Source organism: Calypte anna, chromosome 1 (assembly GCF_003957555.1).
Source record: "Calypte anna isolate BGI_N300 chromosome 1, bCalAnn1_v1.p, whole genome shotgun sequence".
Classification (NCBI taxonomy): Eukaryota; Metazoa; Chordata; class Aves; order Apodiformes; family Trochilidae; genus Calypte; species Calypte anna.
In genome coordinates this window covers 189097926-189113115 of record NC_044244.1, presented here as the reverse complement: position 1 = coordinate 189113115, position 15190 = coordinate 189097926, and the positions used below count along the sequence as shown (strand labels likewise).

General features: G+C 37.6%; 1 protein-coding gene across 1 annotated transcript in view; it reads left to right on the top strand.

Annotated features, from left to right (window-relative positions):
- The first annotated feature begins 1041 nt into the window (after positions 1-1041).
- The window catches only part of LOC103534520 (N-acetylated-alpha-linked acidic dipeptidase 2), a 31912-nt gene continuing 17763 nt past the window's right edge, over positions 1042-15190 (top strand). The window contains exons 1-11 of the mRNA XM_008500494.2: positions 1042-1181; positions 3050-3161; positions 5598-5784; positions 7611-7712; positions 8958-9083; positions 9728-9914; positions 11035-11128; positions 11409-11507; positions 13027-13112; positions 13732-13851; positions 14284-14366. Of these exons, the coding sequence (XP_008498716.1) occupies positions 1100-1181; positions 3050-3161; positions 5598-5784; positions 7611-7712; positions 8958-9083; positions 9728-9914; positions 11035-11128; positions 11409-11507; positions 13027-13112; positions 13732-13851; positions 14284-14366 (1278 nt within the window). The 5' untranslated portion in view covers positions 1042-1099. The remainder of the gene's footprint in view (positions 1182-3049; positions 3162-5597; positions 5785-7610; positions 7713-8957; positions 9084-9727; positions 9915-11034; positions 11129-11408; positions 11508-13026; positions 13113-13731; positions 13852-14283; positions 14367-15190) is intronic.

Sequence of the window (15190 nt, the reverse complement as noted above, 5' to 3'; positions counted from 1 at the left end):
AATTCTTCTCTAATCTCTGAAAAGTTTTCGTGAAGTAATTAGGACATTAAAAAGTCTTTTCAACTGTTCCTGAATATTTTCAGCTCAACCTAGCCTATTTAAGAAAGCTTTAATACTTGGAGCACTGCTGTTTCTGTCACAAGGTTTATCTACTTTGGCAGCTTTTGGGGTTAGGGGTAAGAACTAAGAGCATGTTCTGCCCCCCAGCAAAGCTTTCGTCCCTGTCAGCCACACAACTGGTCTCAGATGTGCAGCTCCTCAGTTCCAGAAAGATACAGCTTGGCTTTCACCCAGCCCTGCAGGAACTCACGAGCAGGGAGTGAGGAGCAGTGTTAGCAGAAGGTTCTACAAAATATGGTGATTCTATGAAAATAGCTTGACTATTGCCTGGGCTGAGGTTGTGTGCTTTCTTGTGAGATACTGATAAATTTTGCTGAATTAAACTAGGAAAATTTAATCCTAAGAATTTTGTAATCCAAATGTAAAGATAGAGAATATAGTAAGTAATTTTTCTGCTCTTCCCATTTGCAAATTGGATGATGTCTGGAAGTGTTCTCATTGACTAATTTAAATTGTATTCTGAGCTGCTCTAAGTATTCATCACTTTCCAAGGATTAATGTAACCACAAATTACAAAGGGGAGCAATTCAGTTCTCCCTTAATCAAGAAAAAAATATATTTTCCTTCCTCCGTTTCATCTCTCTGCCGCTTCCCCTGGTACAAATCCTGATTGTGATAAAGCCTAAAACAGGAACTTTCTAAAAAAAAGAATGTCCTGATCATTAATAGAAATTAGCCTTTAAAACAGTGCTTTTGCATTTCTTGGTGCACAGTCAGGATGCATATTTGTTACAGAGATACAGCTCCACACAAAGCACCTTGGGGAATGAGACTAAGAGACAGAGGTGTTTTATTACAGTCAGAAAATATATCCTCCTCATCATCATCCAGGGATTCAGACTGGTTAGGCAGGAGGAGAACTGAGAATCCCAGAAGCTGGGGCAGTCCTGTGGCTGGGGGCGGGAGAAGGAGGAGAAGAAGGAGGAGGAAGGCAGCTGCTTTCCTGCCCTCCTCACAGCCTGCAGAGCTGCCAGCCAGTATGGCCAGGAGCAAGGCCACCCTCTGCACATGGCTGGGCTGCCCTGGGATGCTGGGCTGCTGCTTGCTGGGCTTTCTTGCAGGTGAGTACAGAGATATCAGGGCTCAACCCACAGCTTTTGCCTTCTCCTGGTACTCGTGCAAATTCTGTTGTGGTTAGCTCCCCATCGGGGAATTTTAATGCCTTTTTAGGGATGTTAACAAAGTACTTGTCCCACTGTTTTTCCCAAGGGTTGTTCCCTTTGCCTGTTTAGGTCTTTAGGGAATGAAGAATATAAACCATCATGCTTCAGCCCAAGAAAAGCCCTGTTGAACTGAGCTCTCTGTCACAGGCAGACAGAGATTCAGAGGAGAGATTAATAGAACAGTTAGAAACTTCTGTGATTGTGGAACCTCCAGGATTATTTTTTTATTTGTATTTCCTGATTTTTACTGAAGATCTTTTCCAGTGCTCCTGTTCCTTTGCTATTTTAAGAAATGAAGGGCAGAATGTAGAGGAGGAGGAGTTTGGACTGAGATGCAAGAGTGGAGTTGCTCAGTTGTCCTTCACATACAAAGAATTTCACTGGACTGTTATATTTGTTTCTGCAACCACTTGCAGAATTCGAATTTAAGTTTAAAATTGCATGTTTTCAATGTCCTTTTTAAGCTTGTCTTGTAGCACACACCTTGAGTTGTAGCACACACATGCTAAAACATGAAAGAAAAAGTCATGAGGGCTACAAAATGGAAAAAAAATCAAAACATTACTTTGATTTAGGAGAGCCCTGAGCTGCAAATTTCTGGTGCTTGTGCTGTTCTTATAAAATTCCCTGAATATCATCTTTTGGCCCTGCTTCAAAACAGGATTCTGAACAATTTGGACTTTTGGCCCACTACTATCAGTGTTATGTTCAGAGTGTTACTACAATGAATTTAGGTCTAACAGGTGATATATATTGTGCATGTGACAGAAGATATACTTGCTTTTATTATGCCTATTTTCTATGGGATTTTCTAGCTATATTAGTAAAAGGATTTGGGTATTTTTAAAGGCAAAGTCTTATAGTTGATATGCTCCTCCCTTTCAGATTTATGGCAACTGAAAAATCTTTAACTGTTTAAAATTGACTAGGGTCACAGTTAACTTTATTTGATTAATTATTAGATAGACTAACCCCACCTTCCCCAAAATCTGTAACTGCAATAGAGCTGACAGGGTGGTTGTTGAGACCTAAACCTTCATTTTAAAGAGACTTATGCACATATTTTAAAATACATATATTAAATTAAATAAGGGGGTTTCATCATGCCTATCTGTAGTTCAATCCCACTGAAAGCATTTAATTAAGAATTTTTAAAGGCAAATTCTTATAGTTGATATACTCTCCCCTTTCAGATTTATGGCAACTGAAAAATCTTTAACTGTTTAAAACTGACTAGGGACACAGTCAACTTTATTTGGTTAATTATTAAATAATTAACAAACCTGACCTTCCCCAAAATCTGTAACTGCAATAGGGCTGACAGGGTGGCTGTTGAGACCAAGACCTTCATTTTAAAGACACTTATGCACATATTTTAATATATATATATTAAATTAAATAAGGGAATTTCATCATGACTATCTGTAGTTCAATCCTCCCACTGCAAACATTTAATTGAGAATTTAAACTATATTTTAAAATTAATGAGATGAATCTGTCTTAAAAGGAGGATTGTCTTTACAAGAGATTTAGGGTGTACTCTTTTAATTATGCTACTTTTTTTTGGTAATTTGACAATTAAATATATTGTACATTTCTGTTTCACTTCCATGTTTTAGCCAGAACACTGGCAGAACACTCTAAGCCCGGTTCATCCTCATGGTTTTAAGGAGACTGTTCAGTACTTTAAGTTGCACATGGGCTCAAATCTGTGAAGACTGGTGTTGTGTTGTTGTTGAGTAGGAAGCTGTTCAAATGTGTTTCAGGATGGTTTACAAAACCAACCGAAAAATCCCCCAGCACTTCAGAAGTCTATCAAAATGCAAGACAGAAACTTGTGGCTGAAATGAAAGCAGAAAACATCAAACAATTCCTTCGGTAAGCCCTGTGTGTGTTGTTTTTTGAATAATTTTATCAGTCATAAAAGCCAGACAGAGATAACATCAGGAGTAGCCTCTGAAAGCAGAGCAGTGAAGATGCTTTGGAAGTATTTGATTTGTACAGAATGTCTGGGGAAAGGAGAAGAGAGAGAGACTCACAACCCCTCTGTTCCTCCCACGTCTATTTTTGAAGTTAACTTTTTTGAAGTGGTGGTACTATTAAATGTACTTCCCTCAAGTTGCAATAATTTTTTAATTACTTTTTAATTTTTTTATTATGGTTTTCCACAGTCTTGATTTAATACAGTAGAAGTGTCTGGGTTTTCCTCACAGGTGACTGAAGGTCTAATATCAGGTAAATTTCCTTTGTCATGGACTTAAATGAGTTTATTGTATTTGGGATACATTGGCTCCTGTTAATTACATTTGATTGTTAATCTATCCAGTGTCTCCCTAAACCTTCAGTTGAAAAAGGAAGTCTAAGTCGAACATGGTTACATTAAAAATATTGTACTACAAATATTAGAGGGTTTGCATGGCTGGTCTGTATAAGTACAACTGATATTTCCTTTACTGTGGCCATATTGGATTTTCTGCTGTTAATTGGGTGCTTGAAGTTCCACTATACCCTATCTTCTTTTTCAGTAGTGGAAGGGCCCTGTCTATGCACAAAATATGTGTATGACTAGTTAAGTCTTCTGTGATATAGTTGTTATTAAATATACTTTTAATGCATCCATGCAGCTCTTTCAAAACATCTAAAATGTTAGGGTTATATAAATACCCTCTTGTTTTGCCCTGTATTCCACTGGAAATTAAAAAGAAAAGAATTACTGTGCACTACAAATATATTCAAACAAAACCTGGTATTCAGCATGTAACTCAACGGCTGCATCATAAATATCAAAAGATTACACATAAAATTGACAAAAAAGGATGGAAAAGATGCAACTGGAAGTGTAAAATGGAAAAAATGCATCATATGTTATTCAGTGTATTTTTCCTGATGGCATATGAAGTTTTAAACTAAGAGTACGTAAGGAAACAAAAGCTACTTAATATACTTAGAGAATTAAAGTGCAAGAAGAAAAGAGGCAACAAACTTTGGCAAAGATTGCTTCCAGATCTTGGTATATACCTTCCCAGTTTAAAGAGAGGGAAAGACAACAGTGGTGAGCAGAAGGTTGTGGTCTACATAGAGAATCTGGATGCATTCAAATCCAGGGAGCCAGATGAGATTCCCATGAAAGTCCTGGATGTTATGAATGCAAGGCTGTTCTGTTGTCAGTGAGAAGTTCTGGTCATTGAAGAAGGTCCTCGGTGGCTGAAAAAAGGCTGATGTGCCTGTCTTTAAGTAGATAGGAAGGACAACCTGGGTGAACTGTGGGAGGGTCTGCTTCACTTCAGTCCCTGGAAAAGTGACCAAACATCTTTCTGGAATCTGTGTCTGAACACATGAAGTACATAGAGAGAGGTAGGAATAGCCATCAATTTTTTTCCTGTGTGATTGTATGATCACTGTGATCATGGTGATTGTCTTCTCTAAGGAAATGACTGGCTATGTGCACCAGTTGAGATGTTACAATACCTGTGACATCCCTGACTTTAACAAGGCCTTGGACACCATCTCCCACAGCATTTTCATTTGGAAACTGAGGAAGCACTTGCCAAAGAACAAATTGTTACTTGGGTTGAAAATAGTATGAATTGACAGGTTGAAGGGGCACTAATCATGATATCTGGCAAACTAATTAATGGTAATTAATGGTATCTGACATCCCACTGGCCAGACAGACTCTAGACAGATTGGTGAAGAATAGCCCAGAAATGCTAGATATTGTTTCTGACTTTTATCACCAGTATGTGTTATATCTAATTGGATGTAAATGTTATTAAGAAGACTTTTATTATTCAGGCTTTTGATTAAGAAACAAAAAAACAAAAAACAAAAAAACAAATACATGCAGATAATTTGACTTAATGATTTTCAAATAAAGCTTACTAGTACATGTTATGCTAACACTGTACAAACCCATCATTTGATAACAGAATTATTTGGTGATGTCCTTTCTGAATGTGTAGCTTTTTTGTATCTGTTTCTGCTCCTTGCATACTGCTCATGTTCTTTTGATGAATGCCTTTGACACTGATTTTCATTGCTTCTGTGTTGATGTTACTGTTCCTGTTATGCAAAGAGAAAGGTTCAGCTATTTAATCTTCAGGCCTCAGGAAAGATCTGCTCTGACTACATTTTGTGCTTAGGCTGATGCAGGCACTGATAAACAATCACGTTATATCTCTCAGACTATAAGACTTTACTTTCCAGGCACGTGTCTTGGAGATAAACCTTAGATGCACTGATTTCTATTCACTCCGTTCACTATTGTGCCTTTCTGCATTTGCTGTGTGATAGAGATTTTCTGTTTTGTTCTAGCTCTTTTACCAAGTTGCCTCACCTCGCAGGAACTGAGCAGAATCTTCTTCTTGCCAAACAATTTCAAGGCCAGTGGAAGGAATTTGGACTGGATTCAGCAGAGCTTGTTCATTATGATGTGCTTCTTTCATACCCAGATGAAAAGGAGCCAAACTACATCTCAGTAACTGATGATTGGGGGAATGAGGTGGGCTGTTTTTAATGATTAAACTGTATTTATGTAAGGCTTCTTTACAGAAACAGTGTCTTTGGCTGTTTTCCCACCCACTCATCCCAGCATGTGCTTTATAATATGATAAAAAACCCAGTGCAAAAGGAACTCATATTTAGAAATGGTTTTCCAGAGCATGAAGAAGAGCAGCAAAGTGGTCAAAATCTCAGTACAGTACAAAATCTCCATACAGTACACAGAAGATATTTAGAGAAGCTCTGATGAACACTGGTAGACTGTAAGGTGTAAGATTGGCCATACTGGTTCATATTAAAGATACATCTGAGCCAATATTCTGTTTCCAGAAACAGCCTTAACTGGACACACAGGGAAAATTAAGAACAAGTTAATGTATTCAAGGTAGCCTAATTTTCCTGTGTCTAACTCTTTTCTGCTCAGAGGTCCTCTAAGCATGTTCCAATTAGTCTCTTTAGGAATCCTCATTTGACCTCTTTTCCAAATATTTATACAGTTAGTGACCCTCATTAGATCTGTCTTCCAATTACCTATCCAAACCCTGCCTGAACATCTGTACAATTTTGTTTTTCATATTATGATGAGGTAAGGAATGCCACACAGATATTACCTGCCTTGTAGTACTTGTAGTACCTTGAAGTACTGCCTTGTTTCATTTGTTTGATCCTGATCCTACTGGCTTCCCATAGTGTCTCCTAAATTAGTGTTGGAAGTAATAATGAAGAGTTGGTCTATATTCACCTTCTCCATTTTGCACAGCCAGGGGAAATAACAAGGAGCCAGAGAGAGAAGAGAGGAGAGGAGAGGAGAGGAGAGGAGAGGAGAGGAGAGGAGAGGAGAGGAGAGGAGAGGAGAGGAGAGGAGAGGAGAGGAGAGGAGAGGAGAGGAGAGGAGAGGAGAGAGGAGAGGAGAGGAGAGGAGAGGAGAGGAGAGGAGAGGAGAGGAGAGGAGAGGAGAGGAGAGGAGAGAGGAGAGGAGAGGAGAGGAGAGGAGAGGAGAGGAGAGGAGAGGAGAGGAGAGGAGAGGAGAGGAGAGGAGAGGAGAGGAGAGGAGAGGAGAGGAGAGGAGAGGAGAGGAGAGGAGAGGAGAGGAGAGGAGAGGAGAGGAGAGGAGAGGAGAGGAGAGGAGAGGAGAGGAGAGGAGAGGAGAGGAGAGGAGAGGAGAGGAGAGGAGAGGAGAGGAGAGGAGAGGAGAGGAGAGAGAAGGTGTAACTGCTGTACATTATAGCATATAAGTAGTGGTGAGGAACCCTAGCAGAAACTAAGGAATATGTGCTAAGGGATGACATGAGCTTAGAGGTGAAAGACTGAAGAAATTTTTCCAGAAGCTCTATAAGAACCCATCAGCTATAATCTCACCAGTTCACAAAGGGTAGACACAAGCTGTGAGGTAACACAAGTGTTACATAGTGATGAAAGGCACCATGTTTTAACTGGAGCGTAACTAGCAAAGAGATGAAAAGAAGAATAATAATACAGGTGGGACTAATAAAAAAAATACCTGTGGTGGCATGGATGATCTAGATGTCTTTTTATCCTCACTACTTCATGCCAATTTTCAGCTGCTTCTTTGCTTAGATTCAGGCAGTGACTTAGAGCATCGTCTGACCTGTGAATTGTGTCTCCATTCACATCTTCATCCTGTTGTAAAAATTCAGTTATGTATCCCTAGCTGTTCTTTTGTATAAATTTATCCTTGCTACATAGAGTTGTATTTTTTGCTAACACTTCATGGAAAGTAGCATATTGTTTGCGATAACCAAGCTTTGCATAAAAACTTGTGCCTGATGGTAGAGTTTTGACTAAAAACTTTTCATTTATTGATAGATTTTCAATACATCATTGTTTGAACCACCTCCACAGGGGTATGAAAATGTTACAGATATACTGCCACCATATAATGCTTTTTCAGCACAAGGAGTGCCAGAGGTAAGAAAAAAAATAAAAATATTATTACTAGATGAAGTCATAATTTGCAAAACACTTGCTGGAATAGATTGCTGCAACATCTCAGAATATTTCCTGTAGTAGTTTTAATGAACCATTAGTAGAAGAGAACACAAATGCAGTTAGGCCACATACTGTGTGATGGTCAGAAGAATTTTATTAGAAAAAGAAAGCTTATCAAAATACTAGAAACCTGAGTCCCATAGTAAATGAAAAGCATTTATCTTTATGGAAAATGTTGGATGCATCTCAGGTTACTCCACATTACTCAATCAAATGAGTGGAGTGGGTCTAGAGGTGGGCTACAGAAATGGTCAGAGGGCTGGGACTCCTCTCCTACAAAGAGCTGAGGGAGCTGGGGCTGTTCAGCCTGGAGAAAAGAAGGCTCTGGGGAGACCTAAGAGTGACCTTCCAGTACCTGAAGGAGTCCTACAGGAAGGCTGGAGATAGACTGTTTATAAGGACTTGCAGTAATAGGATGAAGGGCAATGGTTTTAAAGTAGAGAAAAGTAAATTGAGATTGGATGTAAGGAAAAAATTCTTTACCATGAGGGCGGCGGAAAAATGGAACAGGTTGCAGGGGGAGATAGTTGAGACCTCATGCCTGGAGGTGTTCAAGTTGAGGCTTGATCAAGTTCTGACCCATCTGATCTTGTTGAGGGTGTCCCTGCTTACTGTAGGAGGGTTGGACTAGATGACCTTTAGAGGTGCCTTCCAACACAAATTATTCTATGATTCTAAGTAAGTCTTAAGCAGAAAGAGCAATATATAAATTAATTTTAAAGACACTTTGGATTAAGGCTACAAAAGTCCTTCCCTTAGTCTGATAATTCATTATGGAGGGAGAAGTCATAGAGAGCCTTGCATTGCATAGATGAATGAAAACATAAATAACAATTGTAAATTAGATAATATATAAGGAATATCTTAATATTTTCATGACTGCAGAATTTTGTTAGTATAGTAGGCTTCATTGGTTTAGTTTCCAACCTTAGTTCACAGAGCTGCTGTTAAGTGAAGAATAATATAAAAAGGCAAAGAGTTTGAGCCAATGCCTCCTATAGAAGATGATTAAAATCCTTTGGTTTTATAAGCACTGGTTCTCATTTGTAGAAATGCATAAAAATAACTATATCATGCATATTGAATAAAACTGTGCTTCTGAAAAGAAACATTTTTTTTGTTGAGTAACCAGCTGCCATGAAACTCCTTTCCTCTTCTTTGCAGGGAGATCTGGTATATGTGAATTATGGCCGCACTGAAGATTTTTTTAAGCTGGAACGTGAAATGGGAATTAACTGTAAAGGAAAGATTGTCATTGCCAGATATGGGAAGATCTTCAGAGGAAACAAAGTAAGGGTTGTGTTTTATTTTTTTCTCTGTGTTTCAGACACTGCTCATGGTAGAGCTGGCAGGAGCTATGAAGTTGGAACATATATGAGCAGAAAGAAGCCTGAGATGTATCCGTTGTCACCACATTCTAAAAATAAATTCCAAAACAATAAAAGCAGTTGAATGTGATGATCTCCTAACACCCAGATGACTCTAAACTCCTTAAACAGTTCTTACAAGAGACTGGTTTAGAGAACTGAGCAGTTTGTTAAGCCAAGGCTATTAATACTGTTAATCCATATAACTTTAGTATTTTGAAGAAGGAAGTATTTGACAATCTGATTCACAGAGATTGAATAACCAACTGAAGTCTTTTGGCTTTAGATAACTGAAAAAATTGATGATAGTTGGACAGTGGGGATAGTGGAAAGCTTTTATGCCTCAGTTTTATGTCCTGTGCTTTATTTTATATCCATGAACTATGACTAAAGGTGTGACACAAGTAATGAACATAATGTGTTTGACTGTGGTTCATTCCTCTGCTGAGCCAGTAGTCATTTACAGCTGCTAAAGCTATGTCCCCATGAAAGTAAATGGCAACTTACAGATTCATTAATGTGGAAAAAAAAGCAAAAAACATTTCTTAAAAGCAAATAATTTCACAGGTTAAAAATGCCATATTAGCCGGAGCCCAAGGGATCATACTTTATTCAGACCCTGCTGACTACTGTGCTCCAGGAGTAGATGCTTATCCAGATGGCTGGAACCTTCCAGGCAAAGGAGCCCAGCGTGGGAATGTGTTAAACCTGAATGGAGCTGGGGACCCTCTGACACCAGGTTATCCTGCAAAAGGTGAATGAATGTTCTGTGCATTGGGCCATTAAGTACTTTATGCACTGGGACATCAAGTACTTCATCAACTGGTGCTGAAATTCATGTTGGAACTAGAAATTAATCTATTTTGACTCCAGATGCAAAGAAAAAACTGTTTAGAATTATTTTTCGCAGTAGTTAATTTTCCTGTTGCTATAGACTAAATTCTATTCGTGTGTTATTAGAACTGGTTGCTATTGAGTTGGCAAAGAAAATAAGTTTTTAGGAAAATCTCTTTGTATGATCTCAGCTTTATATATATCAGAATAGCAGACTTGTAGTTTCACAGACTGTGAAGTCATAGAAAATGGATGAGAATTTATAGACACTATTGGCTATCTATATTTCTCAGGAAGACCAGTTTTAACTAGATTATAGTCTACCATCAAAGAGGAGTAGTAGCTTTTCTTGGAGCTATTTTTCCTTGCTAAGCCAAAATTCCAAACAGAAGAACAGTTTAAAGTGCTGTTTACAGGAAGTAGAACTTCTGTATAAAGAATAAAAGTAGCCGAAGTTTTTGAAACTTGGCACCATGTGCTTGCCTTGTCTCTGTAGGCATTCTGGATTCAGTCTGAATTAAAGTTCCCACGAATGCTTTCTGCCAGGGAGGTGGGAACACAGGGGTGTTTCTGGAAAGCTCACTGTCCTACGTCACCTCTGTTGCTGACATAAGGCAACACCATGCTGAAATAACAGGATAGATTTCTGTGTGCCTGGGCCACCATTTTCAGAGAGACATTGACCATCTTTGATATAGGTAAATGGATCTGTGGATGCCTTCTGCAGCTTTTCAACAGGCTGCTCGAGGCCATCTTCAACTCATGCACCAGCTGAGTTATCTGAGTCAGCTTTGAGGAATTATAATAACATAACTGCACCACATGTGAGGACTTCTCTTAAACAGTTGTGCAAATACACTATTGCCTTTGTGCTCATTACATTTATGCTCATTACAATTCGGTTTCCTAAGAAATTGTGTAAATTAAAAATTTGATGCATGCTTTTGGCTTCTGTGTGGCTGCACTGTTCCAAGGTCTTTCCAGTTTGGTGAAAGTTGCTAAGAACACAGTAAACTTGTCATTTTGTTCTGGTTTCTCAGAGTACACTTTCAGGTATAAAGTTAATGAAGGTGTAGGGATTCCCAAAATCCCAGTCCATCCCATTGGATATCATGATGCAGAAGTATTATTACGGTAAGTACACATCAGTGCTCCTCACCAGAAAGTCAGTATGCATAAATGTGCAGTAAAATTTGTTGCACTAAGATGCTATAATCTATACTATACTTTTATTTACTGTTCTTTAGTAGCAGCGTGATTCAGAAAATGTGGAGAATTCAAAGCTTGTTTCTGGCATAATTTTTTTAGGAAATTTGTAAAACTACCCTATTTTAGGTGAAATAATCATTTAGGAAATTTAGGGGTTTAGCCTACTTACTGTTCAACTACATTTGTCTTGGTTTTCACTTAACAGTGCAATGGGAGGAGCTGCAGCTCCAGACAGCAGCTGGAAAGGACATCTCAACGTGTCCTATAACATAGGGCCAGGATTTGCAGACAACTCTTCTACAAGGTCTGTTTTAACACCTGCCTATTTATAAAACATTGAGAAAAAAACTCAAAACCAGAAAGGCTGTGAAACAATAGTGTCTTCTACACTAATGGAGTCGGTCTCTTTCAGACTGAATCACAATTGAATTTGGTTGTCAAGAATTTGCCTGATTGTCAGGAGCTATCGAAGCATGTCTTCTTGTTTATAACTGATAAACTGCCATAGATAAAGCTAAAGATCCCTTTTCTATAGGAATATGTCACATAAAAATAATTTCAGTTCATGTGCATTTTTATGCTATGAAGACTGGGAGTGGGCAGCAATGAACAGTGTGTAAAAGGTGCATCATTATCACTGCTCCACCTCCTCTAAAACAACTGTGTGCCTGAATATTTAATTTTATAGACTTCATTAATTGTTATTCTTTCTTCTTCTTTAACACTGGCTGAAAATGAATAGAGAAGAACAAGAGATAAGAAAGCATATTTTACATATTTAAGGTGCTGTTTGGAATGTCTTGAGCAACAAAGGCAAAAAAAATTATTATTCACCCATAAAACATGGAAAATACTTTGAATGCAGTTTTTAATATGGTCCTACTTAATTTATAATTTCTGTAAATATAGGCTAATCCTACATATAGTTCTCTCTCAGAGTAGCTCCATATCAAAATGAACCTTTTGAGCCGGAGCAGAAAGTTGTAAAAGCAGAAAGAGTAAATGCATACTCAGTCAGTTCTTTTCTGGGCAAAAATCCAGTTGCTTGTCCTTGAAGGAGTTTTAGGTTTTGACAGCTATGCAGATTTGCTGATGAGGAGATTGCCTCAAATGTGGAACTCTCAGGGTTATGCCAGACACATTAAAAAAAAAACTTAGTTTGATGCTTTCTGTCTTCTACAGGTTAAAAGGGACTGAATAGTACAATTTTTTTTGCTCTCCCAGTACCTGAATTTCCTTCCCTTTTATCAAATTTCATGATTGAACTTTATTTGGTGTTGGGGGAGAGATGGAGGACTGAAAAATCAGATCAGCTGTCCTGAACAGAGATTTCAGTTTATTTCTGGATTAATTTTTCTAATAATCTTTTGTCCTAATTCTGTCTTATTACATGGAATTTTACTAGAAAACCAGAGTTTATTACTTATAAAATATGCATATCCATAATTATCCTTTTGGTCAAAATATAAATGTCTTTTTAATTACTGTATATGATTTTCATTTTACTCCTCTGGTACACAATAATCAGATTGACCCCATAAATAGTATTCCAAGAAATTTCAATAAATAAAGTTTATAGACTGGCCCACATCATAGCGGGCATAGAAAGGGCAAAGAAACATACCTTGTTTCTAAGTCATCTTTCTGTCAGCAGGTTAAACTGAAACAGAAAACGTGCCACTGATACAGCCTGACAGGTTAGATCAGTGCTGAGCACAGAAAACAGAACAGAAACACAATCTTTCTGGTTTACAAGCTATTATGTTGCCTTTTTATTGCCTTCTCAGTCAGATACAGTTATTCCATGCTGCTTTTCATTTCAGAAAAGTCAGAATGCATGTTCATACAAACAATAAAATAACACGAATTTACAATGTCATTGGCATCCTCAGAGGAGCTGTGGAACCAGGTGAGCATCCGGCATTTGGCATTTGAGCACTTGGGCATTTTAATTCCTTCTTTATGTTACGTTTCATGAAATTGTTTTCATGTTGCAAAAAACACCAAGGTTTTTAGATATCCTGATAATATGGAATCTGAGAAATCCTCCATAGTTGTTCTGTCCCTCCCACCCCACTCTTTCTCATTTCCATTCCCAAGAATTAATTTAAGTGGGAATGATAAAATGAAAGGTGTCAGAGAATTTTTTTATAACAATAGGTCATTTTACAGGTGTTATAGGCTTCTCATTATGTCATTTGTACATTTTGCCTTTGCAAAAATTAACACGATGCAAAGTACAGAAAACCAGTGATGATTTAGGACCTCAACGCACCGTTGATGTTTAGTAACAGGGCATATATAAGAAAGACTTTAAAATGGAAAAATATGAATTAAACTTTTCTTGTCTTCCTATATAGACTTTAATAGAGTAAACAAATAATTGCAGCTTACCTTTGAAAATGATAATTTCACCACTGATATTAAAATACATATTTCTTTTGACTGAAGAATGGATTCAATAAAAGGAAATAGACATAACATAAATGTGTTTAAATTAAGGATTGATAATATGTGTTTTTTTCCAGACAGATATATCATTTTAGGAGGTCATAGAGATTCTTGGGTATTTGGTGGTATTGATCCAACTACAGGTGCAGCTGTTTTGCAAGAGGTTGTGAGGAGTTTTGGCAAAATGAAGATGGAAGGTAACACTTATTACAGATATGAAATTATAGATACGGAAAACATCAGCTTTGAGGAACTGTGTTGGATGCTCCCATAAGCAGCTGGTTTTATTTAACTTTTCCTCTCTACAAAAGTGTTTCTCCCTATGAAAGATGCAAATTCATAGAAGAGATGCATTTGTAGCATTGCATCTTGATTGGCTGAATTTATTCCCTCCCATTTCTCCTTAGAGTAATGGTACCTTCTTGGTTGTGTGGAATGAAAATACTAAATTCAGAGGAAATGTCTCTGCAATAATATATGTCTCTGCAATAATATGTAGTTTAGAGAGTATTTTGTTTACTACTATATCAATTAAATGGCATTTTTAAAACTGAATTCAATTAACTTTCAGTTAACTGTTTGCCTAGACTTTCTAACTTTAATTTTCACATTTATCTATGTGATTGCAGGTTGGAGACCTAAGCGAACGATTATTTTTGCTAGCTGGGATGCAGAAGAATTTGGATTATTGGGCTCCACAGAATGGGCTGAGGTAAATAAAAAGATGGTGTAAAGAAAACAAAACTTGGAAGTCTGTAGCAGAAAGCTGCGGTACCTGGTGGCATTTGTGCCTAGACTGCAACTCAACAGCTTCAAGGTATAACTGGAGCACTAAATACTCCTTCAGATGCAGTGAGGCCCTCATATAATTGTGCAAAATAGTGACCTAAATTCTTACAATATAAATACACTAATTCTTCTAAGATTTAAAAATCTACTTTGATTGAAAGCTGATGTCTGTCAGTGGTGACTGTATGGAAATCTGTCCCTTTATTAACAGAATGGTAGCATTTTATATCACCTGAATTGGTTTGTTTGCTAACTTGCTATTTGAGAAATTCCACTGTTGCTCTGAATTTATGTCCAGATGATGCACCAGTGATCCATAAACACACCAAGCCCTTTCTGTAGAAATGAAAGGGCAAGTGATACATGGGCAAATGGAAGGTAGGTAATGTATAAGTGAAAAGTTCCAATTTCGCGTGAAACTTCCAGTACTGTAGAGTCTCATGGGCAGGAAAATTGATTAATTATGAGTAATTCCTTGACTATATTCCTGCCTGATAGAAGGATGTTGGGAAATTCAGAAGTGACATTCTGAATGTTTTTCTCCTCCTTTCTTTGTGAAACATGTTCAGTTCTTAACCCTGTAAGTGGATTTATTTAGCCCTGGTAAGAAATAATCCAAATTAGAAATTAAGCATGCACTAAATTGTTTAATTAAACACATTTCTGCTGAGTTATATTGATTTGTTTGTACTGAATTTTTAAATGAAAATGTATTATCTTGTTCTTGTGCTAGAATTTTATCTACAA